Source organism: Strix aluco, chromosome 5, assembly GCF_031877795.1.
Source record: "Strix aluco isolate bStrAlu1 chromosome 5, bStrAlu1.hap1, whole genome shotgun sequence".
NCBI lineage: Eukaryota > Metazoa > Chordata > Aves > Strigiformes > Strigidae > Strix > Strix aluco.
The window spans coordinates 82,304,464-82,331,837 of record NC_133935.1 but is presented as its reverse complement, the minus strand read 5'-3'; the positions used below and the strand labels follow the sequence as shown (position 1 = coordinate 82,331,837).

At 41.9% G+C, this 27,374-nt stretch overlaps 1 protein-coding gene across 2 annotated transcripts; it reads left to right on the top strand.

Annotated features, from left to right (window-relative positions):
• The first annotated feature begins 920 nt into the window (after positions 1–920).
• PROSER2 (proline and serine rich 2) lies at positions 921–27,374 on the top strand. Of its 2 annotated transcripts, none has more exons than XM_074828016.1 (4): positions 921–1,070; positions 10,471–10,686; positions 22,400–22,652; positions 23,573–27,374. In XM_074828016.1, the coding sequence occupies exons 2-4, from the start codon at positions 10,507–10,509 to the stop codon at positions 24,562–24,564; spliced, it is 1,425 nt and encodes a 474-aa protein (XP_074684117.1). In that variant the 5' UTR covers positions 921–1,070; positions 10,471–10,506; the 3' UTR covers positions 24,565–27,374. The 2 variants fall into 2 exon arrangements, with proteins under 2 accessions (XP_074684117.1, XP_074684116.1); XM_074828015.1 differs by having other exon boundaries at positions 22,400–22,655.

Below are 27,374 nucleotides of genomic sequence, written 5' to 3'. Positions count from 1 at the left end.
CATAATCATTAATCTGATGGCTGCCATGGCCTTGCACAATGAAGGAGGGAGGGAACATGATTACTTGATAAATACCAGTGAGTATGATGACATATTAGCAATAAATAAGAGTACAAATAGGCAATATTTGTTACTGAGCTGTTGAATATATGGGTGGTACAGATTAACAAGGCACACAACCCCCTTTCTTTTCCTCACTGAAGACACAGGCTCAGGCAGGGAGCATGTGGCCCAACGGGGAGGCAGGGGGTTGGGCCAGTGATTTTCGACCCTCTTTTTTCACCTTTTACCCTCAACATTTCCCAGTAGCTCAGTGGAGGGCTAAGCCACACGGACACCAGATCCAACACAATTTATCCCTCATGATTGGGGCTATCCCCACTGCCCTGAGATACCAGGGCCGGGCAGGGTTTTACTTCAGGGATCTCAGACAAAGCCAAAGGTAACACCTTCCTCCTCACCCACCGCGGGCCGTCATGGCGCCCTGCTCGCCTCCCTCTCTGCCCTCACGGGGTGGCTGTGGAGACCCACATCCCCCACCCCGCACACACACTGCTTGGGGGGACACTGGGGACCGCTCCTCAGCGGAGCCATCTCAGGCAGCGCTTTAGGCGAGGGGACGCAGGTTTAACCCGCTGACCGCGGGGTTACACGGCAGCACAGCGAAGCCCCTCAGACTAGAGCGTACCTCAGACTAGACTAGAGCGTACCTCAAACTAGAGCTTCCCTCAGACTAGACTAAATCGTACCTCAGGCTGCCTCCCCCGGCCGCCCGGGAGGGAGGAGTACCGCCCTTATGCCCTGCCCAAAGGGCCCGGACTAGGCGGAGCCGTAACGAGTCGCCGCTCCCCACACGGGGCGCGCAGCCCCACCCCGGCCCGGCCTGGCTGGGCGCCTGCCGCTTTAACCGCCCGCCGTGGGTGGTGGCCGGGCGCAGTGCGCATGAGTTCGGGGCCGGCGGAGCCCGCGCTTGGCCGGAGGTGCTGCCCCCGCCACCTGCCCGCTGCCGCCCTTTCTCTGGGCTCGCTCCTCGCTCCGCCGGGAGAGGTGCGGACTGTTCCCCGCAGCCGGTGAGTGCAGCCTCCCTTCAGAGGGCTCCCCTCGCCCTGCGCGGAGCTTCGGTGCTCCGGCTGAGGGGAATCTTCGCTCCCGCCCTGGCCCCGGTGCTCGCCTGCCGGGAGCGGGGGCTGGCGGCGCGAGGAGCCGCTGCCGTGAGGCGATGAGCTCCCGCCGCTCCGCCTGCCCCTGGTTCGGTCTCCCTCAGCGGCCCCTTCGCAGAGATGCCGCGGAGTGCTCCGCGCGTTTGCCAGCCTTGAGAGGAATGGTTCAGTATTGGTCTTACTACTTACTAATTGATTTTGTAATTATTTTTTTTTTTCTTTCCCCCCCTCACGCCCGTTGCCGCGGTTCCCAGCGCGGCGTTGTCAGCGGGGAGAGGGGGACTGGCACAGCCCCCGAGGGTGCTTTGGACTTGGCTTAGTTCTGTGTACAGATAAGGGGAGGAGGAAAACTCTTCGCGAACTCCTTCCCTGCTGTATATGAGGCTTAGTTTCTCAGTATTGAGCTGTGTTAAGGTTTATTCCCCCCCCCCCCCCCCCTTGGATTTGTTGTTCTTCCTCATCATATCCTGTCTAAAAAGAATTTGTGTGTGCTAATTGGCAACTTGAAAAAAAAGAGAGTTTAGGAAACGATTCATGCCTGTGCATTGTTAAACTTTGGTACGATATTACTGACTGACTGAGGCTGATGGGAAAGAGCTGCTTTATTCCTCCTCATTGTTTTCTGACTCTGCAATTTAACATTACCAGTGGAAAAACTGTGGGCTTAAACAGTAGCAGATTCTAGTTCAAAATACTTTTTTTTTTTTTCCCTACCCTCTGTCAGGTGCCTTTTCCATTGGAGATGGTAAGCATGAGATGGATGGTGCTTCTTAAGGTTGTAATCTTAGGTAGTTCGGGTGAGGTTTAGTATGTGTAAGAGAAACCACAGTCTTATAAACAGTCTTGGGATTTTCAGTAATCCAGGATCTCAAGGGCATGTTTCCTGAATAGTTTTTGTTTTAGCATGGAGAGGAGGTAGCTGAAAGTGGAGCTCTGTTGTGCTTGGTCCTGTGCATGGGTGTAGCAAGAGATGATTCCTGCAGTAACGAGCATGTAGATGAAATAGAGAAATTGGGAGGAGGTTGTTTATCTTCCTAAAAATTTTGCAAGGATTTTAAACTATAACAAGTATCAGAAATGTAAGTAACAATTATTTCCGCTTCCTTTTATGAAGGGCACAGAAGGAAAGACATTTCCAAACCCTAAAGCGTAAGTTTTAGTTTTAAAAGCTTTTGCAATTTCTGGCTTAGGCTAATGAAAAGGCATTATTTTAAGACTGTTCTACAGATCCTTGACTAATGCAGCATTGCAGATGGACTTCCTTGTACAGGTACTACTATAAAGAATAACAATTGTGGCTTTTCTCCTTCCTTTGCAGTAATTACTGCTGTATAAGGGGGGAGCTGGTGTTTAAACAGTAAAAGGAAAAAAAAAAAGTTACTCTCAGGTCTCCAAGAAATGAAGATACTAATTATTTCTCAGGAATGGAATAGATTTTTTTCCAGCTGTGTCTTTCTTGTCAAGGTTTTTTTGGGGGGTTTTTACAACAAAGGCTGGATGAGTAAAATGAAGTTTTCTGACTAGAAGTAATGCCTGATACTGGAAAGGAACTGGGAGATTCTGTATTACATCTCTAGTTTGTCAATAGTAAAACTCTACTCTTGTTGGTCATAGCTGCTTTTTCTCTGCGTGCCTCTGAGAGAAATATTAACCAAGAATGTTGGCAGAGGGGCTTGCTGGTTGGATATAGTAACTGGAACAATTTAACTCCTGAGCAGTTGACAAGTCTCAGGCTGACTGACCTTCTAAAATACTGGAGCATGAAAATAAATGAGCATATGAATGTGGCTTTCAAAGCCAGACAGACAGGCTGTGTCAAATACTGTTACCAAGTCCTCCCTCCTCCCCTTTTTTTTAATTAAAAAATAAAAGCAACGAATTTTAATATCCAGTGTAACTAACTGCTTGAAGATATCCTTTTCAATTAGGTGCGTATTGATTATCCCTGTACCAAGGGAAGTCCAGAGCAAGACTTTACTGCTCTGTTTTGTCAATGCACTTTTCAGCTCTGTTTGCCTTGGGCAGGCAGACCTTTATGTACTGACGTAGGAATGAAATGTGCATTAAATTAGCTGCTTTTTAAAGTAAACACCTCTGCTTTGTGCTTCAGATGTCTTCTGTCCTTCTCCCTATGCCAGCACAGCAGCTGCAAAAAGAAACATAGGAAAGCAACCTAAGATACAGCTGTACTGGGGCTGAAAATTACCTTTCTGTCCTAAATACTTTGTAAAACAGGATTTGGTTCACCTTTGCTATGAGTGCAGCAGTAGTTACATAATGAAACCCTAAACCCCAGTGATGTTACACCTGTGACAAGACAGAAGTTGACTAATTACAGAGGAGTCTGTACCTGAAATTGTTTATGTACATTTCATGTTTCTAAAGTGTTGGCTGTCATAGATAGCACCACCCTGATGTTAACAGGGGAAACTTAAAAAGGGTAACTTTTAAAGAATTGGATACTTTCCTTGTTGAAATTTACATAAGGAAATCTGAACTCAGAGGAGACCTCAGCCACCACCTGGATGTGTTTAAAGCCCTGTGTAATACTGGACTAGACAGCTCTGGCTGTTACATGTAGTTTTCCCACTGAGCAGGTACTGGTACTGGTCATCAAATCTAAATTGGAGAGTACCAGTGAGAGCCTTATCGTTATCCTTCAGTAATATGTTAATCTAAAGAAAAGTAACTGCTTGTCCCTGGCTGTAGTTTTATTTTTAGTTGGGGCAGGGAGGGATTCTGTCACTGTAAACACATGGGAAAATGTGAGCACTTCAGGGATCTTTCTCTGCTGGTTTAATGCACAATGTTGTGTATGAACCTTAGCCACTGGCCTTCAATTGAGGCAACTGGATTCAGCTGAAGCTGTTATTGTAGTGAACTGGGAACAGAGTTTACTTGCAAGGGATAAAGACACGTGAGAACATGCTTCATGGTTTTTTCCCCAGATAAATTCTGTCTTGAGGGTGGACCAGTGTGCTTAGCGTTATCACATCCTGCATTGATACTCCACTGTCTGTTTTAAAAGATGCAGCATTTCCCAAACACTGCAGAGAGGATGATGAGGTAATGATGATCTAGGCTTTTGCCAGAGGTCTCTTGGCTTGTGTTGGCTTAGTTGTCTTCAGTAGGTAACAAAGTTTCTAAAGTATAGGGTCTCAAAAAACTAAAAAGGCTGTTCTTGAAAATCCATAAAGACCAGTTAAGAATGAAGCACAGTATTGAACCCTCTTTTTCTGGTATCTTGAGGCTTGGATTAGCATGGTCAAAGGTGTGACCTTAAACTTTGTTTCTGAGCAAAGCATGATTTGGGGAATTCAGTGTAGCAATTGAATTATTACTTCGGTGATGTAAATGTTGTTTTGTGATTGTTTCCTTTCTTTTTAAGTGGTTGCTACATTTAATTTGTGATCCAATTCACCAAACCATTTAAGCGTGTGATGAAATATCCTAGTGAAGTCAGCTGGATTTAAGTTTCACTGAATTGGTGCCTTACCCATCTAGTTCTTTTAAGAACTTGTGTACACAGGATTAATTATTTCACTGTTGGCAGCTCTCTCAAATTCTAGTGCGAGTTGTATGAATGACATTCAGTGTGTTTTTTGAGGCTCCAGATTCGGAGGACTGAGAGAATCTTTGTCTTTAGTTTTAAAACTAACGGATTTTGTAGTTCTCCAGCCTGTAGAGGAAAGTTTGAATTGTCACGAATGCACCACAGAAACCAGAAAGTTTAAAACAAAATATTGGGGTTACTTGCATTAAATTCCCTTGAATTCTGAGAGTCTCGCATGGCTGTTAGCACTCTAATTATTTTGGTTGTAGCTGCATGTCTGTCCTGGGCTGCCATGCTACTGTGAGAGTACCCCCAGTTCCCACTTTGCTAAACATTGTTCAGACTTACTTGACACCTGTCACCCATTCTGAAAATCTCCATCAGATTTTATATCTGAGGAAGTGTTTATAAAAATGCTGTTGGCCTGGTTCTTCTTTAGAGGACCATTCTGTCACAGATTGGGTGAGTGGGGTGTGGGGTTTTTTTTTTAATGGTCACTATTTCTATTTGGCTGGCTGTACTGTGGTGACAGTCCCTCTCTAAACAAGGGCAGAAACATTTCCTGGTTACTGGATGTTAAATAGCCATGACTGTTTCAGACAAGATTTTTCATGAGCAAATAAGGAATGTGCTTCATGGTAAAATGCATTAGCATGTTATCATAAGCATCTACACTTATGATATGGAAAAGAAAAATCCCAACTGAACTGTGTTGGCCAGTTTTGGTTTACCTTGGTTCCTGAACATCAAGCATTGCCAATTGTTACTTCAAGGTTTTTTTGACTTTTTCTGTAAGAACAGCTTACAAATTTACTGTCTGATTCTGGGGTTTTTGTGTGCTCAAAGCAATACCTCTTCAGCCATCCTGTGTGTTCCTAGAGTTAGTCAACTTGCCTGTGAGGTTTGGCCTTTGTAGGCAGTACTGACAGTCTATTCTTCTACCAGAAAGCTTAAATCTTACTGTATATCACAAGGGTAGGACATGGATTACCTCTAAAGCTCAAGGATTTATTCTGTATTTCGTACGCTGAAGGAGGTGAGAAGAATTTGGTTGCTGATAGCTCTGCTCATAAGGAGGAAATATGTCCACCATACTGGATCATTACTTTTGAGGAGTCTGTAACAGCAGTGGTTCAGTGAAGACATGTCATGGGCCAGTTGGTTGGTTAGCTGTGATCTTGCACAGCAGGTTCAAAGGTATGTTGCAGGAGCACTTAATACAAGGAGAAATTCATCAGGTTATTAGACACAAATACCTGGCCTGTTTTGGGAAGCCCTGTGGTCTCCTGACTGCAACGTGCAGGAATCTGAATTAATTCCTGCTCTCTGCTTGCCTTGTTTTACAAACTCTTCCCTCAGCATCAGCATCTGCTGCTAACTGTCAGAGGCTCATAGAGGTACAGGTCTCTAGTCCTCCCCAGTACCATCATTTTTATAAAACCTATCCCACAATTACCTCAGAGTACTTTCAGATGTTTTTTCCAGATGCTTAACTCTCCAAACTCAAGCACCGCTATGGAGTGCAAATGATTGACGGTGTACGCAGAGCTGAGTGTGTGCATTGGTATGTGTGTATACAGCTGATGGATTAAACAAACCTTGAAGTTCACTGGCCGTTTTTTCTGTTTCAGTTCATCACTGAGCTGTTCAAGGACAGACAAAGTGTGTGTGATGCTCAGAGTACACCCTAGGCTTAGAAATCTAGCTTAAGAAATGGTTCAGGCAAAGAGCGTTCTAGAAATTGTATGAGTAGTGAAGGGAGGGAGAGACTGATATTGTGCCCTTTTAAAAATGCATGATAACTTTCTAAAAATTGTTGACTCTACTTACCTTAAATACATTGTGCAGTAAATGGCATGGTGCTTGCTGTCTGTTTGCTGGCTTTCAGCTCCTGGCTTATGTAGTGGTTGACTTTTAGCCTCTAAATGTCTTCCATTTTTGTAGGATTGATCTTTTTGCCTATTGAGCTAGTCTTCAGATAGGATTGTTAAACAATTTTCTCAATCTCCTGCTATTACAGAAACAGTTGCTTGTAAATGCTAACATTGAACTTCAGTGGAGAAGTAATCCGAGTCAGCAAAACTATAAAAACATCCTTCTTAAAAGGACAGACCACACCATTATCTTTGATGGCAACTTAATACAGTCTCTCTGAATTATGTGTCTCTGTCAAAGCAAAATTAAATCTTTGGAAGCAAAATTCCATGTTAACTTCGAAATATTTCAATTTCCTCTTACTGCCCTCTGACAAACATGCATGATATGTGAATTGTATTGTTTTAAGTATCTCGTGAAGGCTAGCTCTGGTGTAACCAAGAAGTGATCATTTCAGCTGATACAATCACATCTGCCCTAAGATGCCTTTTTGATTTAATATTTGGGATCTTCTCTCAAAATAGTACTGTTCCTGTCACACTTCTGCACTCTTGTATCGTGGTCTGCTTTTTTTTATTAATCCCTAATGGTACAGGCACACATCTCTTAAATGAAGGAAAAAAAAAAACAAACCTACTGCAATGCGTTGAATAGACCAAGCAACAAATCCTGTTGCGAGCAACTTTCATATTTAATGCATCTCTGAAGGTCAGGAGGAACAGCTGCCTGTCATCCTGCTGTTCTTGCTGTCTCTGAGGATGGTTACCTTATTTTTGAACCCTTGCTTGTTACCTAGGCAATCCTACTGAAACAGGCAGTGGGGTGGTCTTGAGATTCATTAGGTTCTTGGCTATTTCTATCTTAAATCCACAAAGTCTTTCACTTAATAGAGGGGACATAAAACGAGCGAAGGGACCTCTGTGTTAGTCATGGTTAGGAGGGGAATTTGTCTGTAACGCATGCCGTATGTATTGCAGCAGTGCCGGGCAACCTAGCATCAGCTGTAGCTGCACTAGATACTGTACAAATATGTAGGAGTTTATCCCTTATAGCATAAAAAAAAACCACAGCAAAGGGGAGAAGTAATAATGTGAATGGGTTATGATCTTATTAATGTGTACCCTTGAAGTGTTAAAGATGATGTGAAAGATAGAAGGGAAAACAATCTCCCCCCCCTCCGCCTTTCTGCAGGCTCACAGGCTCTATCCCACAGCTCCTGAGCTTTTCTGAAATAAGTAAAACCTCCAAAGAAGTCGTGGCTTACAACACAAAGCAGAACCAGCGCCATAATGCTTGCTACTTGATCTTGTGTGGGTGGCTCTCTTAACCAGTTGCAGTCACTGCCTTTATTCTTTGTTCAGGAGCTTTGTGAAATGTCTGCACTCGAACTCCAAAATGAGTAACAGGAGCTTGATGGAAGCGGAGTTATTTGTTGTAATTTAGAACTTGTGGCTGCCATGTTTATTGCTACTGAATCTGGGTGTTCCCCTTGTCCTGGATGTGGATAGCCTGCTATGAAGCTTAGACCTGGGTAGGCTAAGGTTTTGCTGTTGGAGAAAGAAAAACAGTACTCTTAAATACTTTCTTCTCCCTCAGAGGTTTGGCCCACTGATTAGTTTCTTGGTAACTTGGATTGATAACTTCATGTGGTTAGTCTTTAAATGTGGGTCTTGTCTGTGATATCTGTTGCAGTCTGGAGCTGTGACCTCTCATAATGTAGTCTAGAAAATTCTCAAAACTGTTTGTGAACATTTTATAGAAATCTGGTAGCTAATATATCACCGAGGGACTGAACAAACATGGCATGTCCAGTTTATACTGGGGACACCGGGATAAAAATTGATGCTGCAGCTGATGAGAAATGATACTCACCTTATGCTGGATGTCAGTAGCAGTATTTGCCTCTTGCTGGTCCCTCCTTAGAAAAATACTCTTTTCCATCTGAACATCACCTTGAAAGTCATGGGATGAAATGTGAAGTCAGTGGGAGTTTTCTGTGAATTCCAGAGGTGTCAAGATATTCTCTGATAGTTTTGCCTTCTAAAAACCATATATATTTTCTTGTTTGTGTGTGGCTATTCAGTGCCACAGGGTTTGTTGTAGATGGACCTGCTGTTGCAGGGTATGTTCTAGACTCGGGCTGCTCTTTTCTAGTTTGGCCTTCTGCAGCAGAGCTTTTTGGTTTGAGCCTGGATATGCGGCAATCAAAGGTAGAGCAGCTGCTGCAGTGCTCTCATGTCGGTCTGAAAATCAGGACCAAGAGCATGTTTCTACCTCTGTGGCATCACTTAAAAACCATTATCATGAGGATGCACTGTATTTGTTTATAGATAATGTTATTAATGGAAGAAAGGAAGAATGTTCTTTTTATGTAAAAGCAAGGCTAAATCTTAATCGTTAGCCTTTCTTATGAACATTAGGTCTAGCAGATGCTTTTAGTGTGCAATCCAGTGCTCTGTTTATGTGGATTGTGCTTCCAAGACTTGCTGGACTGCAGCCTAGCTACATTGTGTGGGAGCCTTCCCACAGGACACGTTGGTGCTAGAGCATAGACGAGAGAGCATTACCTGTGGTAATGTCATAGCCCCCTCCTGGGAGGAAACGATCAGCGGGATGGAATTGTTGCTCAGTATTGGCAGATGTTATCTCTCTGCTATGAAACACTAATCAGCTTACCAGGAGGCTCTGGTTTCTCAGCCCTCGGCTGACAGGGGTAGGGAGGAAGGAGAAGTAATCCAATTGAATTGGAAATGCAGACGTGACTTTGCTTCTCATGTCACCTCTTGAACCATAACAAAGGGAGAAGCACTTGGGAAGCAGGACCATCTCATTTCATTTGTACAGTGTCAGGGTAATGGTATCCAGTTCCCAGCTGGTCGCATATAATGCGGTACCTCAGAACCAACTGTTTTGAGGAATGTGTCACAGCTGCTTCCTGATCACAGGCAGGGTGGATGAAAAGATGGACTGTTAAAGAACAAGGCAATTTCTTGTTGCGAAGGATGTTTTAACATACTGGAGAGAGAAATGAGCTAGGTTCTACTTTTTACCCACCCCGTGTTTGTGCTGTTAGTGCACAAGGATGACTTTCATATTTGTGATACTTTGAGAATGAAGGAAGAAATTCTACCAGAGTGTTTTGAGAGATGATGACAATTCAGAGAGATACTACAGAACCGAACACTAGGATAGCTTAAACTGGGGGCTTTTGCTCCAGTAAGTGCTGGTGCATATGTCTCTTTCAATAAGCATCTTCCAAATGTACAAGCAGTGTTTCTTCATGGCTGAGTGAAATAAAATCTGTGTAAGCTTTAAAACTCAATTTTGCTATGTAATGTGATGGTGCAAAAATGGCATTAAGTTCTATTCATGGATCTTCCCCCAGAAGTAGTTGGCATAGAGCTGCTTCAGTAACACACGAGTTAACTGCAGCAGTGTTAGGAAATGAACTGGATTCTGTTTCCCTCATGTGATCTGATAAATAGAATTCTTGTCTAAAAGCTAATAAAAGATGAAGATATTTGAACTGGGTCAGTTGATAGCTGAGGGCTGAGGGGTTTTTGTTACTGTGTCATAATGGAAAACACAAACCGAATCTGTAGGACAGGTATGTGTACCCAGTCGATGCTCGTAATTGTGTGCTTCCACACCAGATGTCTACAAGATGGGGATACAGAGCCTTGCTATGTTGCATTTTTAAAGTCACCTTTCAGAATAAGACCAATCTTTTTTTAAAAGATGCCCATGGTAGATGTGTTCTAGAGCATAAAGATATGCCTTTTATTAACTTGTGTAGGATTTTTTTTTACTATTTATTTTCCACTCCTTTTCAAGCATTTTAAAAGCCAGATTTAAATGTATCACGTTATTCTCTGTTTTCAGAAATGAATAAAGCTAGCAGCCCTACGTAATACGCTGATGACATTCTACGCTGCATCGGGATCGATAAGTCAAGAGAGTGTGATGCCTAGAAATCTCGTCTCAGATTCTCCTGAAATGGCATCTGAAATCTCTCCAAAGCACGCACGAGGGAGCGTGGAGAGGGATGGCAGTGTGGAGAATCATGGCAGCCAAGCTAGATGCAGAAACCTTGCCTTGGTAAGTGGTTAATGAGCCTCACGCGTAGTGATACAGATTACATTAGTAGCTTTGTTCACGTCACAGGACCTTTTTTTTTCATTAAGCATTGAATTTTGCCATTTCTAGTCCTAAATGGTTGCTTGTGGTCTTGGTGGTTAACAAACTGAAAGGCCAGAAATAACTATTCTGATTTGGTACAACAGCTTGTTCTTCTGGTCTGACTGTCTCTGAGAGCTTGGAGAGTGCTTCTCTCCGGCCATTCCTCCCAGGGATCCGGGAGCAGCAGTAAGGAGCACGCCTTACACTGGACTACTCGGTGCAACCACCTGCATGTGGTGCACAGTTTGGTGCACATCTCTGCCCTCCCTTTAAGTAGTTCATGAAGGAACTTGAGGATAGCGTTGGTTCTATATGCTGTTTCTTGATTAAGCTCTTTGTTGACACTACTGAATGAAGGTCTCGGCTTATTCCACCTTCATATAATTAGGTGAGTAACAAATACGTCACCATAAACAAAGCTGTCTTCACATTAGTGAATATGAGTGTGTGGCCATTTAAATAGTATGTGAGTAATTGAGGGAGTAGGATGAACTTCAGCGTTTTTCCAATTAGCAGAATGATTCAGGCAATGAACTCAACAGTACTGTTTGTACTGTTGTACTGTGACAGGCTAAGCCTAGAAAGCAGGTATGGTTCCTTGCTTATTTTTTTATCATCACAACCATTTGAAAAGCATCCTTTTTTAATTGAGGAAAGAGCATTCCAGTAAACATGCCTTCCCTAAATGGAAGTCTAAATCTCTGTCTTGCCTTTAAACATAGAATTAAGCTTTCTTTATCTTTCCCTCTGCCCTCCCTGCCAGCTTCCTTTTAGTGAAGTAGTTTTCTGTGAAAGAATGAGTGGTGAAAATAAGTTGGCAGGTTGATACCTGTATTTATATATATATACACCTCAGAAATGCTGTGGTTTTGTGCTACTCTGTGAGCTTTTCGGCAGCTAGAGGTAATTCTAAAGATGTTCTTTCTTGGTTGTTTCTAATGAAAATACAACTCTGTTAATATTGTGCTGTATCCTTCAGCTTGTGTTGCTAGTTAAAACACAAAACAAGTATTACTAAATTTAGTCCCCTAACTGTTTCTGATCTGTGCTAGAAAAAAGTTGTGAAGGGTCAGGGTGGGGGAGTTTGAAATCGCAGCCAAGTACACCATTTGGACTCAGGTATTTAGAGTATGTTGTTTATTATATGAAAACTGTTTGGATCTTGGAGAATTACAGTGGGAGTGGCGCTTTGTTAAAAGATTACAGCTTGATTTTATGCAGAATTGCAAGTTAATTTTATGCATTACTCTGACTCTATAGTTTTCCAGGTTATAAAACTAGTAACCAATCATGTTTCCATGGGGTTTATTCTTAGCTGTGGTAGCAAGCATGAGACTAGTCATTTGAAAAAATCAGTATTGAATAATGAGGCTATGTATACATTGGTATGTTTGTACAATCTCAACCTGAGTCTGCTGTGTCAGAAAATGACATAGATTCCCTTAGTCTGACTAGATCTTACCATGTGATAATCCATATGATGATGCATCAGCTAGAATTGGACTCCATTCCTGCTCTATAATGCAGTAATTTACAAATGGAATAAAAGCTGGCTGCAGGTTTAGGCAATTCCCATCAGACCCGTGCATCGGCAAAAGAAGTTCCCGAAGCCTTCAGTTTGTCTTATTTGAGTTTGTGCATGAAGAAAGTGAAGCGTGTACCAAGAAGTTTAATTCTGGTGCCACAGATCCCCTTCCATGACCGTTCTTCCAGCAGTATAGTAGGTGGCATGTCCGATAAGGCTGACAACTAGTACGTGTGGAATAACAGGTTGGGGAACAGAAAATCTTTTCAATAAAGGCATAATTTCAGTTTCTGAACTGCCAATTGTGATTGAGTAAATAGTAGTCAAGTCTGTAGTGCTGCTCAGATCTTCCTTTTTGTGATCTGATGTAAGAAAACAGTATTGTTCCTCTGGCTGATACCTTTTGTTTGTTCAGCACTGAAATAAGCTTTAGAAATCCTCAGGATAAAGAACACTATTCTTCAAATATTTCTTTTTCTATATCCTTGTGTAATTGTGTATTAAAAGCATGATTTTTACAGTCCACTAAGCAGATCAGGGGATTTGTAAGAGGAAAAGCTAGTTACTGGAACATGCTCCTAAAGGCCTTAACTTCTTGTTTCAGTAGTTTTGTTATAAAAGTTCAGAAGATAAAGAAGCTTTGATGGCCTAATGAGAAGGAAGGGATAGATAACTTTGTGTAGACAAATAATTTCTTATTAAACCAATTCTCAGAAAGGAAGGGGCAGATTTTCAGGCACATTGGACCTTTGTAGCCCTGAAACAGAAGCAACTACAGACTTAACTGCCTTTTCAGTTATCACTTTTCTGGGTCTGTTCGCAAGGAAGGTTAGGGTTCACTTTGAAATTTTTTTTAATGGCCTTGCAAAGGAAACCAGCGTAGCAGTGCTTTTTATGATAGGCCTGTACTGCTGCAGGTTTCTTCCTACTTGATTACAAAAAAGAGGCTCTCAAGCTTCTCAGTGTCAAACTACATTAGTCACTAAATATAACCTTTGTATTACATCTGTGGAATTCAAACAAACCGAAGGATGTGATAATAGAGACAAACCCTTGGACCGGCTTTAGCCTACGCTGACTGCGTAGAGCTGGTTTGGCTGACTGTTGGCTGTTCTTGTATACTGTGTGTCTGTGCTGGCATTACTTGCTGTGGAACTGGTTGTCGGTTTAGAAATGACTTGGAGATGGACATGGATTGCCATGTGCCAAAAAGGTCTTAAAATTCTGTGGGTGTGATTCTTACCAGTCAGCTGTTGTCAGTTCAGTTTAATTTTGTGAGATTTCTCAGCTTCTTACCTACACAGTGGTGCTTTTAGTTTTTGACAATTGCAATCCTTAAAGCCAAATTTCTTTTTTTAAATGGAAAGCAAAGTGCTGATGTCCTGTCTTGATTGCAGTAGAATTTTCCATGTAAATGATAGACACTCAGGTCTGAATTTACACTGCCAAATCTCTCGCAGCAGCTGAAGGCAAGTACAAGAGCCTGCGTTTAGATGGGAGGAATGTTTGCCTTGATATTTTCATCTCACACCAACTTTTACAAACACGAAAGTTCTTATATATGAGGACATGAATTTGCACATATATTCTGGTTTCTTTTTGATGAAGGTGGTGTCCATACATATGCTTGGCAAAAGCATGAGACAAGTGTACCTTCTCAATACATTCAATCAGTTGCACTATCCGAAGGGGAAGGTAAGCAAAAACACTGTTCTGCCTGGCAATTCCGACTTCCAAAACCCATTCTTGAATGACGCTCCCTGATATGTGGTACAAGAATTAACTTGCAGTGAAACATGGCTGCAGCAATTTAAGGGCACTTAATTTGGAGATAAAGCTAGGTCTTAGCTTTTCTGAAGCAATTTGTCTTGTTCTATTGACCAAATAGGCACAGACCGACTTCTTAAAGCCAAGCCTTTTCCAGTGTTTCACTCTGGTAATTGTACTGTGTATCTGTTCTCAGCCATGAGTAACTGCTTTAGTTTCTAGGTGTGAATAACATGCTAGTATAATAGTATCACCTGTGAAAATTATACCAGAAGGTGCTGATTGTACCTAAAGTGAGCTGTGCTACTTGGAACTGCACTAGTAATAGGGTGTGACGGTGCCTTGGATCTGTTGATGCAACTTCAGTACTGTACCTTCTGTATTTGAACATGTTTGAGGGATAGTGAGTTCTTGTCACTCTCAATGGATCATGCTGTGGTTTTTAAATTTTTATTTTAATTTTGCCTTTGGTTCTGACAGATCCTCAGTTAATGCCACAGTTCTTCACCACTCTTTTTGGGACAGTGGTGACCTCCAGAATTTGGTCAAGTGACTATTTCTTTTGGTCACTAATCAAGTGGTTTAAATTGGCTTCCTCTGTGGCTCTAACAAGACTTAATACCCAGTCACTGAAGATGTTTTGTCACTGTCAGACACCTTGTATAGTATGGGTGACATTTTGCACATTGGTTACATAGACAAGAGCAAGTATCTTGTGAATAGACTGAGCTAGCTCAGTATCTTATTTCATACACTCAGCCATTTAACTTGGGGTTGACCTGGTTATTTTGTAGTTGTGATGTCTATTGGAGACTAAAAATTAGTTGCTATGACCTTTATCCTTTTTGGATCAGTACAGATAATTCAAATGCAACAGATGTTGTTTTCTAAGTGCATCACATTGTTATCTCTTTGCCCCCGCCTCTCTGATGGAGGTCCTGGAATTCCAATGTGGTTTTAGGAGTTACTGGAAAAGGACGGACTGTGTGTCTCTTAGCCCACTGCCACCTTATTTTCTTGCAATTTGAGTGTGCAGAGTCTTGTGATGATGAGCGGCACTTCGGGTACATTCAAGGGAAAGTTCTGAGAAAGACTCCTTTCATAAAATGAATGTGTTTTTTTCCTCCTTAATACTGATACTCTGCAGGCTTTACTGTACTACAAGGTCTCATCATGTCCAAGCACTTTGCCAAATAATAAACAAAAAAATGAGAAGAATTTTTATGTCTGTTATGTACTTTCTGTGGATACAGCTGTCTCTGGGCAGGTGGAAGCCATTCCTTACAGGGTGTGGAGAGAGCTATGCTATGCTTTACCCATTTTAAATTGATACTAGTATGACTTGGAAGAGAATTGATATTAGTATGACTTGGAAAAATAAGAGTCACTGTTCCTACCAGGAGGGCAAGAAGTAGAGGGGAGGAGGGGCTGGAGGACCAGTTGTTTTGGACCATGAGTAGGGTAAAGAGCCTGATTCCTAGTAAGGAATGACCTTGCTGTAAAATGTGCTAGTGAGAATATAGATCCTGAAGGCAATTTGTGCTCTGTGCACAAGCTGCATCGTCCTACTTCAAAGCAGGATCTGGTAGATAAAGATTATTGCAGCAGGTGGGCAGCTCTGCTCTTTAACCCTCACTGCCAGGTGTTCCTGAACGTCTGAAGCAGTTTCTTTGTACTCTACTACTTTTCAAGGAATACTTGGATTAGAGTTTCTGTACTGAGAAAGCCGATTTCCACTTGTCTTGCCTTCAGTGCATGTAGAGAAAATTTGTTGTAATGATATGGGTGGTCAACTTCTTATATATTAAAATACACACAGGGCTGCATCTGCCTACCACCCACTTATTCTTTGCTGTTTTAAAACATAACATGCTTCATTCTTCCAGCCTTCCTGTGCAGCTAAACTCTCAGCACTCCTCGCTCTGTTCTGGACCCTGTCCAGCGTGGCGGCATCCTTTCCAAAGTTCAGTGACTGAATCTGAACTCTGTATTCCAAATGAGGATGTGCTGTTATTTCATCACCCTGGTTAATATATCCCAGGATGACATTCGCATACCTGAACAGCACTCTTTTTCCTCTTTATGGCACTTAAATTGACCTGCAACTCCTTTTGTCTTGTGTTGCCAGACATTTTTCATCACTCTATCTATATTCATGTGTTTTTCAACTGAATTTCATCAGTTAATTTCATCATGGACTACCAGCACACTTATATGGCTCATGAAGGTCTCATTCCGTCGTACCTGGTTCTTGCACCAATGTCTTCCGGCATAAGGGGATTAACAAATACTAAGTTAACTGTCTACTGTTGTTAGTGAAGTATCAAAAGTTTAGAGGTATAAGCATAAATGTGTTCAGGACTTGTCTTGTTTCATTATACAATTTATGATACATCGTGCTACTTCTCAAAAATAGCAATCTTCCCCCTGCCCCCCCCAGTTATATAGGTACCTTGCAATAACTTCATCTAGGCACAGTTTCCTTATTCATCTATGAGTATATTTTGGGGAGCCATGTCATAAAGCCTTCAAATCAAGGTATATGAGATCTTGTGCTTATACCTGTTGCCCAAGTCAGTAACCCTCTTGTGAGAAATGAGATCGGTGTAAAATTACTTGATTTTTGTAAAAACAGCATTAGTGGCTTTTGCCTGAAATGTCTCCCAGTTTTACTCAATGTTGTTCTAAAATAGAAATTAAAGGAACGAAGAAGTTCTAAGCTGATCAACCTTTGATAACCAGAGAGATGTCTTCAGAGTTTATTTAGATCTTGCACTGCTTTAGCTTGCTTTTTTTAAAAGGTTAGAATTAATTTGTTTATGACTTCAGTTCATCTAGTTTATTTTTTAAATACTTCTAGATAACTTGTTTCCTCACATATGACCTATTGATTATATGCTTTGCTAACTATTATGAAGCACATGGGTACAATTATATTAATAAAGTGAAGAAAACAACATTCAGTATTATAGTCTTCTTCACCAAATGGAATGGTATTATCGAAATCATCAGATAGTGGGTTGTAAAGGAAGTACTTTTTGACACAGCACACAATTAAACTATGGAACTCATTGCCACAGAATGCTGCGAATGCCAGCCATTTAAATGGGCTTAAACAATAAGATGAATTCATGCTAGAAAAGCTCATTAAGGGTTATTAAGTACACCGATGCGGATGCAACTGGGAAGTCCTTTAGCCATGTATTGCTGGAAACTGGAAGGATGCAGGGAAGAAAAATATAAATCCATCCAATTTACAGCAATACTCTTTTCTCAGCCCTGTTCCCCTGTCCTGTGCATTACTGGTGGCTGAAGGCAGGCTACTGAATTAAATGGACTTTTTGGTCTGATCCTGTGTGGTAGTTCTTGTTCTTATCTATAATTCACTTGCTTCCAATTTAAGCAACACTGGAGTATGATCCATTCTGTTTCCCTTTCTGTCAATATAATCAGAGGTACTTGCCTTTTTCTTCTGCGCTGAAGCTTCTGTACCTGTTCTGATACTGTTCCTGCATGCAAGACTTTTTTTTCCCCCCCTTTCTTTTTACAGGTAGAACTGCCTGCCTTGTTATTAACAGGCTAAGGCCTGAGTGGTGCTATATGGGTCTCTTTCTACTACAAATTAGAACAGTTTGCTCCCTTCATGTTTTTTTGAGAAACATCCAGTCACTTCTCTCCCATGGAACTGTGCCTCTTAATTCTTTGGCACTGTCAAGTGATTGATGATAAATCAGTTGAATCTGGTGTTCTCCTGGTATTTTGCTAATTGAAGTTTGGTTCTCTAGCAGTTTTCAGAAAAATGTTTTGCCTTTTTTTTTTACCACTGCAGATGTCTTGGGATTTCCCCTGCTGTTCAGTTTCTGTCAAAGCTGTGCTGGCTTTAGGATTCTAGGTCTGGATGTGATGTTAAGAATTTCTTCAGATGCATGTGAAGAATTGTGGGCCTTTTGATATTAATCCTATTTTGGACAGGTAGGAAGGGGTTCTTTTCTATGAAACAGATTCTGTTATTCTTTTATTTTCTTGTTTCTTTTTTCCTCTTTTATACCAAACACCATCATAACAGACCATTTCCTATTTGGCATAAGCAGGAACTGTTTGGCTGCACAGAGATCTAAAATATTAATGCCAGCTGAGCATACTCAGCTATTTCATCTCTTTGCATCCCAAATTTCTTCTGTCCAAGCAGTTTTTTTTAATCTTCAGCTAAGGCACAATTTTCAAGTTTCAAATATAGACTGTCTTTTAACAGTAGCTTTAAAGTCAGTAGTGTTAGGTGTATGTGAGTTCTAGTTTTGGGAGTCTTGTTTGTGTATTAAGAGTAGGGAGTTGGTGGAAAGTATGAGGGGAATAACTCAAGTAGCTGAAAAGAATCTACAGATTGTTCAAGGAGACAGGAGGCCTGGAAAACCAGCCCAGAAAGAATATGAACTGTTCCAGTACTTGAAATATGTGAGAAATAAACTAATTAGAAATAGACTTGGTAACCTTAGTTAAAACTGGCATCAGTTAACCACAACAAAATTCCTCCCAGCTTTCTGAAAGCTCCACTATAAGTAATACAAGTGGGTATTTTCTAATACAGCACTGTTCTCAAACCAGTGGTAAAGCAAGTCACTGCTTGCTTTACATTTCTGAGCTCCTTTGGTTTGACCAGCTTAAGTAGGTTTATCTTCACTGTCTAAAATGGGATTATTTCCTTGACTCAAACTGCAACATGCTTTGCCTGAAGTTTTCTAACTGGGCTGGATGCCTTGCACGTCAGTAAGGTGAACTGCCATAATGCTGTCCTTTCTCCAGAGCTGCTGTCTTTTTTGTTGGTTGTTTTTTTTTTTCTGAGGAAATGTGACATTGGTCATCTTGAAGGGAAACTTAATGAGGAAAGCGATCAAGGTGCTAACCTAGAGGAGGTTGGCCTTTCACATCTAGGTATGCTGTTTACTACAGATGTATTTGCAAAGGGATGGTTACTCATTTCAGATCCTTCACCTAAAGGGAAACTGCTCACTTCAGCAAGATCCAGGAGGGATGGTGAGTCAGGCAGAGCTTTGCTGACCAATCCTCCTGCAAATCTTACCTGGCATGGAAAAGCGCTCAGTCCTGCAGCACAGAAACGGATGAAAGCAAGGGCTTCTGAAAGTCTTTGCTTCAATTCACCTGCTGTTTTGCTCATCTCTTGATCAAATGAGTTAAGCTCATGTGAGAGCAGTTGTTATTTTACATAAACAGTGTGGTGCAATCATTTCTGTACTGCACCGCTGTCTGGATCTGCTGCCACTATGAACTTCTTAAACACAACCCGCTTTTTTTTTAGTTTTGCCTGCGGAAGTCTGGCTTATACAATGAGCTCACCCACAACAAAAGCTTCTTGGAGTCCTGTTCAGCCCCGGCTAGGGCCTACCTAATAACAGCTCCTTTCCTGTCATTCTCTTGCCTACTAGACACAGCAGCCATATGAGTATTTGGGTGGGGAAGGAAGGAGATTGCAACATCCATTAAGAAGAAAAAAAAAAGGAAGGCTTTTCTGTCTCTCACTTCTCAAGTGCAGCTGTAAAACTTTCCTTGGCCTTTGAAAACTGAGTTCTGCCATGTGGTGGGTGCGAGCTGTGGAATACGTCAGCCTTTGAAGTTAGTCCTTTAAATAGGCAATTGCAAATGGCATCCAAATTTAAACTTTTATAGCAGTGTTGCTGCAAGCTGGAATAAGTTACTTATTCTGACAGTACCCTGTGAATGGTAGGACTAAGTAATGAATACCCACACCTCTGTGTGCATCTCGCAGCCATCAAACCACGTTCACCCTGATGACAGTAAATCTAATCTCTAGAAATGTAGTTGTAGCATGAGCTCCTTGTAGTAATGTAGTTGTAGCATGTAGTTGAGTCCCTTGTTGAAACCAACTTTGTATTTCCCTGTAAGACTTCAGCCTTTGGTTTTAACAGAAAACTCTGCCAGCTGTGACTGAAGACTGCTGTGTTCACATGATTGCAGCCACAGATAAGCAAACCTGTCTTGAAGTGTCTGGACTAGGAGTGGCTGAAAGGCAGTGTGACTGTCTTCTGTATGTCATTCATTTATTTACAGGGAAAATGTTCTACAGGCCACACGGGAGAAGGCAACTAAGAGCCCTAAAGCTTTTATTTTCTCAGCTGTAGTGTTTTGAGTGCCTAGAGACTAACTGCCACTTGGTACAATGCAGCACTTCATAGTTCTTAATCTATAGGCATTACTTTTCTACAGAGGTACACTGTTCTTGTTTTTAATGCTGGGGATGGGGATAAAAGCTTTGTTTGTGGAAGGAGTTAATAGAGCTGCACACAGCTTCTTCTAATCTAATGTAAGGTGATCTGAACAGGCACGGTGAGCTTGAAGCAAGTTGTGCTGCCCTAGCAAGAACATGTCTACCTCTTGGATATTTGCACTGCATACCTTTATGTATTTACCTACATTTCCCCAATCCACCATTGAGAAGTAGCCTTATTACCTTACCTGCATGCACAGTCAATGTCCTCGGAGAAGAGAAAAGTAGAGATGAGAAAGGAAACTCTCATGTATTGCTTTGCTGGTGCCTTCTTGTTAAGTTACTAATGGCAAAGTTTCCAGGATATGCCTGGTGGGAGAGAAATTCAATCCAGAAAAGGGAAAACCTCACTTACTTTTTCAACAATACTTAGTTACGTTCCAGAATTTACACAGCTCTCTTGGGAAATGTTTTTCCTGTATCCATTGTCTTTATGTAGTGCCTTTCCTAATCATTCTTTGTCATCTCCAAGCTTCTGGAAAAGTGTTTCCCAGGGTGTAGGTGGAGGGAAAAGAGTTTGCACATTGCTGCCTAGCTTCTCACAGTGATACTGTGTTAATCAAGAACAGTGACTCATAGAAAATGAAGACTGGATAATCCAAGTGACTATTTATCACTCCTGTGGTCTACAGGATTGTTTCCTGCTGGAGAAAATAGCCTAAGGCACTTTACTGCTAGGGAACAATCTTACTTACTCTAAACTTTTCCTTTCTGTAACTCAAAGGTAAAATCCTTAGAAACCCTCTCCGTCCTTATTATTACTTCATTGTAATGTACCATGTAACTCCGGATAATTCAGAGATTGCGGTGGTAGAGCCAGATTTCAGCTCCAGCTCCACCTCTAGAAGCCAAGTCCCACTTTGATCTAGAGCAAAAAGAGAATCGGCCCATTTGCTGGACTGTCCTGAATGCACCCTGTCCCTCTCATGCTGCTCCCCAAGCCTTGTCCCTGAACCTGACACAGCAACTGAAACAGCTTACTCCAGTTTGGAGCCTGAAGAAGTTATCTTAACCCTTGTAAAGGTACAGGTGTGGGGTTTTTTGCTTTTTTGTCTGTTTTTATGATGTCTTAACAATTTGTTCTGTCCAACTCAAATAGACACTTTTCTGCTGAACTGAAGTTAGGTACTTTAAAGGATTGTCCTGGTTTTGGCTGGGATAGAGCTAATTGGTTGGGTTTTTTCTCCCTTCTTAGTAGCTAGAATAGTGCTGTGTTTTGGATTCAATATGGGATTTGATATGAGAAGAATGTTGATTAAAGTACTGATGTCTTTAGTTGTTGCTAAGAAATGAAGGACTTTTCAACTTCTCATGTCCTGCTAGTGCGCAGGTATGCAAGAAGCTGGGGGGAGCACAGCCAGAGCAACGGACCCAAATTGGGCAATGGAATATTCCATATTGTATAACGGCATGCTCAGTATATAGGTGAGGGCTGATTGGGAAGCTCCACTCGTGTTTTCAGGATGGTGGTTTCAGGATTCTCTCTTCTCTGGGGTCCACTAGCTAGGAACAGGCTGGACATCAGTCAGAGGGTGTTGAGCAATCACCACCTGCTGTTTGTATTTTCTATTACTATATTATAATTATTATTTTTATTTTAATTATTAAATTATTTTTATCTCAACCTATGAGTCTCCTTACCCTTACCCCTCCAACTCTCTCCATTCCCCGGGGGTGGGGGAGTGTGAGCAAGTGGCTGTGTGGTGTTTGGCTGCCAGCTGGGTTTAAACCACAACAAGGATGAAGTACTAGTTGTTCTTCAGTCAAAATAAATGCCCTGTAAACTCCTGACTTACCTCCCCCCCCCCCCCCCCCCCCCCCGCATTGTAGTGGCTGAATGCCTCTTTGGGAAGGGATGAAACTGGAAGCAGGAGTTGCTTCTGATGTGACTGCTGCCTGTTTCATCCTTCCTCTTTCTGTATTCAAAAAGGGGTGCTGTGCTTGCTGTCAGTGTACTTACCAGTACTCACCTGTAGGGTGTTAATGTTTCCCTTTTTTGTTGTGTTTTTTGTTTTGTTTTGGTTTTTTCCCCCCCACAGGATGATGAAAGTCTGAAGTACTTAACTCATGAAGAGCAGGATGTTCTCATGTTTTTTGAGGAAACCATAGATGCCTTAGAAGATGACTTGGAGGAGCCGGTCCTACGTGATAGTGGCATCCACTGTCAGTCTCCAAGGTCAACAGAAGAAAATGTGTCCAGTCATTCAGAGACTGAAGATATCATCGACTTAGTACAGTCAACACCTGAGAGTAGCGACCATGAAGGCCCTCCTAGCAGAGATACAGAACCAGGTAGTGGTATTTCTTGACAGTGTGGTTTTTTTCCCTTTGACCTAGCCCTGACATGTTCCAGTTCTCATTAGAAACAGCTAAAGAAATTCTGTACCTTCCTTACTACCTCAAGATTAATCTGTTACACATCACGACTTTTAAGGACCATGATTTTAATTTGACGTGGGATTTCTGAAATTCTTGCTGTTACTAGAACTCTTTCTGTTTTTTGGTTTTCCCCTCATGGAGATCATGCATATGATTAAGTTGTTGGACTGCTATCTCAGTCCCCTACCTGGTGACTGAGTTGTAACAGAACTGAATGTTATGCAGAGTCACTGCAGCAAGGCAGACTAGTATTCATCAATGTGTTCAGGCTCTGCTTCTCTCTAAGACCTCTTAACACTTTCTCTAAGAGTTTTAAGATAGCAGATTGTTTGTAGTGTTACTTCATGTGGGACTGAAAGGCACACGATCCTATCAATGAGTTTGTGACAAAATAGTGTATGGCATGTTGTTTTCTTCACCCTGTAGAGTTTGCTCTCTCCATTTTTGCAGAATGGATTTGTCAGCTAGTACATACAGTGGGACGTAATGTGTCCTTTCCTGGCTGTTATAATAAAAAATAAGGATTGCAAAACTCTTACAGAAGAAGCAGCCATTGAAACACAGTGAAGCTAATGTGCAGATTGTGAATGAATGGCAGAAAGAGGGCTTCTAGTGAATGCATTGTAGTTATGGTGATTTGAACTTATAGCATCGCCTACAAGATGTCATTGCTAGTAATTCAGTTACAGTTTCTTCTGGCAATGTGGGTTGAGTTTGAGTTAGAAAGTTGGGGGGAGGGGAGCACTGATGCTTGCTAATCCTAGGTGAAAGAAAGCCTTGTATTCTGCTCTGTGTGAAGACTTAATGACATTATTGATGCTTTGTCTTTTAAGTGTTGGATGCTACGTGGAGAACTGAGAGCCCTAAGCCAGCTGTACCTGCTGACCTTCCCCCACATCCCCCTATACCACCGCCATCGATGTCTGAGACACTTCCTCTTCCTCCTCTACCCCCTCCTCCAGTGCAGCATCCAAAGTTGCTTCGTTCTATCCCCACTCCACTCATCATGGCTCAGAAGATGTCTGAGCAGCAGACGGAGAACAGGGTGCGCTTCCCCAGTGCCGTCAAGGAAGGGAATTTGGACAAGAAGAAGATCCCAGTAGTCAATGGTGATTATTCTGCAGCTCCAAAGCACCCTCCTGCACCTGCACCCAAACTGTACCGGTTCCCGAGCAACATCAACATAACAAATGTCAGTGGCAAAGAATTCAATGAGACTATTTCAAAAGCAGCAGTTAATGTCCAGGAGCGGAGAGCTCAGGTGCTGGCCAACATCAATGGAGGAGCTTTTCTGGCAGCTGAACTGGAGGAGAAGCTGCAGAAAAGTGATTTCTTGTCACGTAACAGAAGTTCTTCCTTAAGGGATCTCTCCTCTGAGCAAACACGATACGAGGCCCTGACAAAACTTGGCCTAGTTAAGGGGAAGCCAGCTCAGGACCAAGTGGACCATGCCCCAAACACTCAGCAGCTTGATGTGCAGCCCAAGCAGGCAGACACTGTTCCCAATGGATATCAAAACATCCATGAGATTTTAAAAAGTGAGCCCAGCCCTTTCCTTCCTATGGGCAAAACGGTAACAATCAAACCAGAGGTAGCTCTTGCTGCTAACAAGGTCAGCAGCGCGCAGCAGAACCCAGCAAAAAATTTTAATGATTATAAACAACCTAGTCTGAACCTGGATATGAGGAGGAGATCAGGTTCGCTGCCTAGACCTTCAGGATTTCGATCCCAAGGGGTAACGGTAAAGTTTTCTGGCCGCGGCTCAACAGAAGAAGCAAGGAGAGAGGCACTTCGGAAACTGGGGCTACTGAAAGAGACTGCGTAATTCAGATGGGAATGTTGTGGCAACAGGGGGGAAAGTCGTAGCATGGCTTTGTGCTAGAATAGTCCCAACAGGATTGGGATCAAACGGATTGGAAGAAGAAAAGGGAAGTTCTCTGCTTCAGGCAAGCTAAGGAGGCACTAGACACTGTGGAATGATTGCTTATGTTTATCCCAGAAGGACTGGCACCACGTACGGTCATGCATGGCAGTGGGTTTCAGCTCTCCTTCCTACAGAGATACTCATCTGTTGCTCTTTGACTCAGAGGAATTTTATTTAAGTAATGCTGGACTATAGCAGACAGCATCTCGTTAATGAAGTGTACAGTGCAGTATTGTTGTACATAGCAAACCAAATGGCTCAAATCTTCCTTTTGCTCTTAGGCCAAAACAGAGAGCACTGTTTGTCATGCCCACGTGCATGTGTCTGTTTGTGGGAGCTTGAGATAATGTCAAAACTGAAATTTCTGACCAGCGTGGCACACTTCTGTGACTTTTTGTTGTCTGTATTATCTGGCTTGGCTTTGTTCCCTACCAGTGGTGGAGTCTTCCGCTTCCTTGCTCTGTGCCCACTTGACTCAAGACTGTACAGAGGGTGATTTCTGTTTTGACCTTCTCCTTGACAGAGCAGCCCAAGCTTTGAGTGGGTGACTGCATCACTCTGCTGCTTCACCTGAAGTCTTGCCTTTCTTCCCAGCCACCTGCTTCTTGGTCACGCTCTAACAACCTACGTGTCCAGTGAAAGGCACCAGATAAGCCTCAAGGATATGCACCATGCACTGGTTTTCACACTGACAGCCAAAGAGACTCCTGACAATCTGTGACCCCAACTGTTCTGTACCAGTGACAATCTTATAGCGGAGAAGCCATAGGAACAAGTTAACTTTGAACCAAATGCGAGAACCGCATGTCAAAAGTCTTATGTTAGGGTTCCTGTGAAGAAACTGTTACATTTTGAACAATAGCTGTACTACACTGAATAGTTGTAAGTTCTGTTACTTCTAAAATCATCCCGTAGTTTGACAGCCCTCATAATCCTCTGTTCATAGCCTTATTTGATTCTACCCTGCCAATGCATAACAAAAATTACAGCCAAAATTCTTGCAGGCTAAGTGGAGTTACAGGAGAGAGCTGTATGTAAAAGCACGTTGCTCCTGAATGGTCCAAGTTGGCGTTATTTTGCCTTTGTTCAATGCTTTTAAAGATGGTCCCAAAATGTATTTGTGTGTTGGTATGATTTTTTTTTTTAATATGGCAAAGCTGCTCTTCCACATTAAAACTCCCTTCCCTTTTTGTACACCTGAAAACATCAAGAATAGCCATTTTAAAATCAAATGCCAAACTTCAGACTCTCTAAATTTCTTGTTGTTATTCCTGCATGTTTAAGAGTTCTCAGTGTTTTGTTTTTTTCTAAAGGGAAAAACTCACTTATTCTCTGCACTTTCTAAAGCCTCAAGCAATCCCCTCTTTTTCCCAAGCAGCTGAGTAATAAACCTCGGAGAAGAGGAGGGGAGTGGCTATAATAGAAACTGACACACCCTTCAGTGAGGAGCTCTGACATAACTGTGATAAACAAGTTTGTAGTTCTTGTGATAAAGTATTTCAAACTTGCTGAGCTGTACTTGTAAATGAAGCTGTCGTGAAGGAAGAATCTTTGCGTCATTCTCAACCTGCCTCATAAGTTAACGTTTTTTGGGTTTTGGGGGGTTTATTGTTGTGGTTGTTTTTTTAAATTATCTGCTTGCTGCTTAAATTTTTAATTGTGTTGTTATGGTATCTGGCTGGTTCTGTTATGTAGTTATTCTTTTCAGCCTTTTCACTGGGTAAGTGATCATGTTCCTCATTGTGACAGGCATACTATACATAAGCAATCAGTAATTAAAATATGTGGCCATTCCTCAGTCTGGCAAAGCACTTACGCATGCATAATCGAATGTGAGAAGTGCTGCTGGAACAAAAAAGGCTGCTTGTATGCTGCGAGTAAAGCGCATACTTATTTTGCTGGGCCCTGAGTCTGTAGTCCTAAATCAGAAAGACAAGGAAGCACATAAAATACATCCAAGCACCTGCTTCAGGGCAGCCTGGAGTGGAGTACTACATGTGGATAATTTATTAACATAACCTGCTAAGTGAATTTAAATGTTTCATGACGTTTGTGCTTTTAAATCCTGTTAAAGCATATTCTTCATTATAAATGTGAAGTGTGTTCAAAGCAATCTTCACATCTAATCATTTCTTGCCAGTTGTTCTTTGCGTTGTTTACAGTTTGAGTCCATACTAAGCAAACGGGGGAAAAAAAAACCCCAACCCTGGCACTAATTGCTTCATTGAAATTCAGTCCTATTCAATAACTCTGTAACATAACCCTATTTAAAAAAAAAATATAGATGTTTAATATCTAAAGTATAAAGTTGCAGTATGCTGAATTAGCTGGATCATGTTTTTTCATCCTTTGTGCAGGGCTGCGTCCTCAACCTGTGGGAAGTGACAGTTAGATCTTCATTAGGTAAAACCGATTTCTGCCCAGTGAGGACTTGGAACGAGGTATTCATTGTGGCCCTTCATTATAGCAAATAGCCTACTGGTAAATTCTTCTCTGTGCCTAAAACTGTAGTAAGTAAAGCCATGTACTAAATGAAGTTAAAGAGTCTAGCTGCTAATAACCAGTATATAAATTTAGCTCTATTTTGTGTATCTTGTTTTGTGTGTATATGTTGCTGTGATTTTTATTTTTTTCCTCCCCTTCGTGTTAGAGGTAACTGTCTTGCACAAATCTGATAAATAATCTATTAAACTGGGATAAAACCAATGAAA

Coding starts and splice junctions, on each gene's coding strand:
- PROSER2 (XM_074828015.1), top strand. CDS start 10,507: ATGACATTCTACGCTGCATCGGGATCGATAAGTCAAGAGAGTGTGATG. Junction 10,687..22,399: donor GATGCAGAAACCTTGCCTTG/GTAAGTGGTTAA, acceptor TCCCCCCCACAG/GATGATGAAAGTCTGAAGTA. Junction 22,656..23,572: donor CAGAGATACAGAACCAGGTA/GTGGTATTTCTT, acceptor TTGTCTTTTAAG/TGTTGGATGCTACGTGGAGA.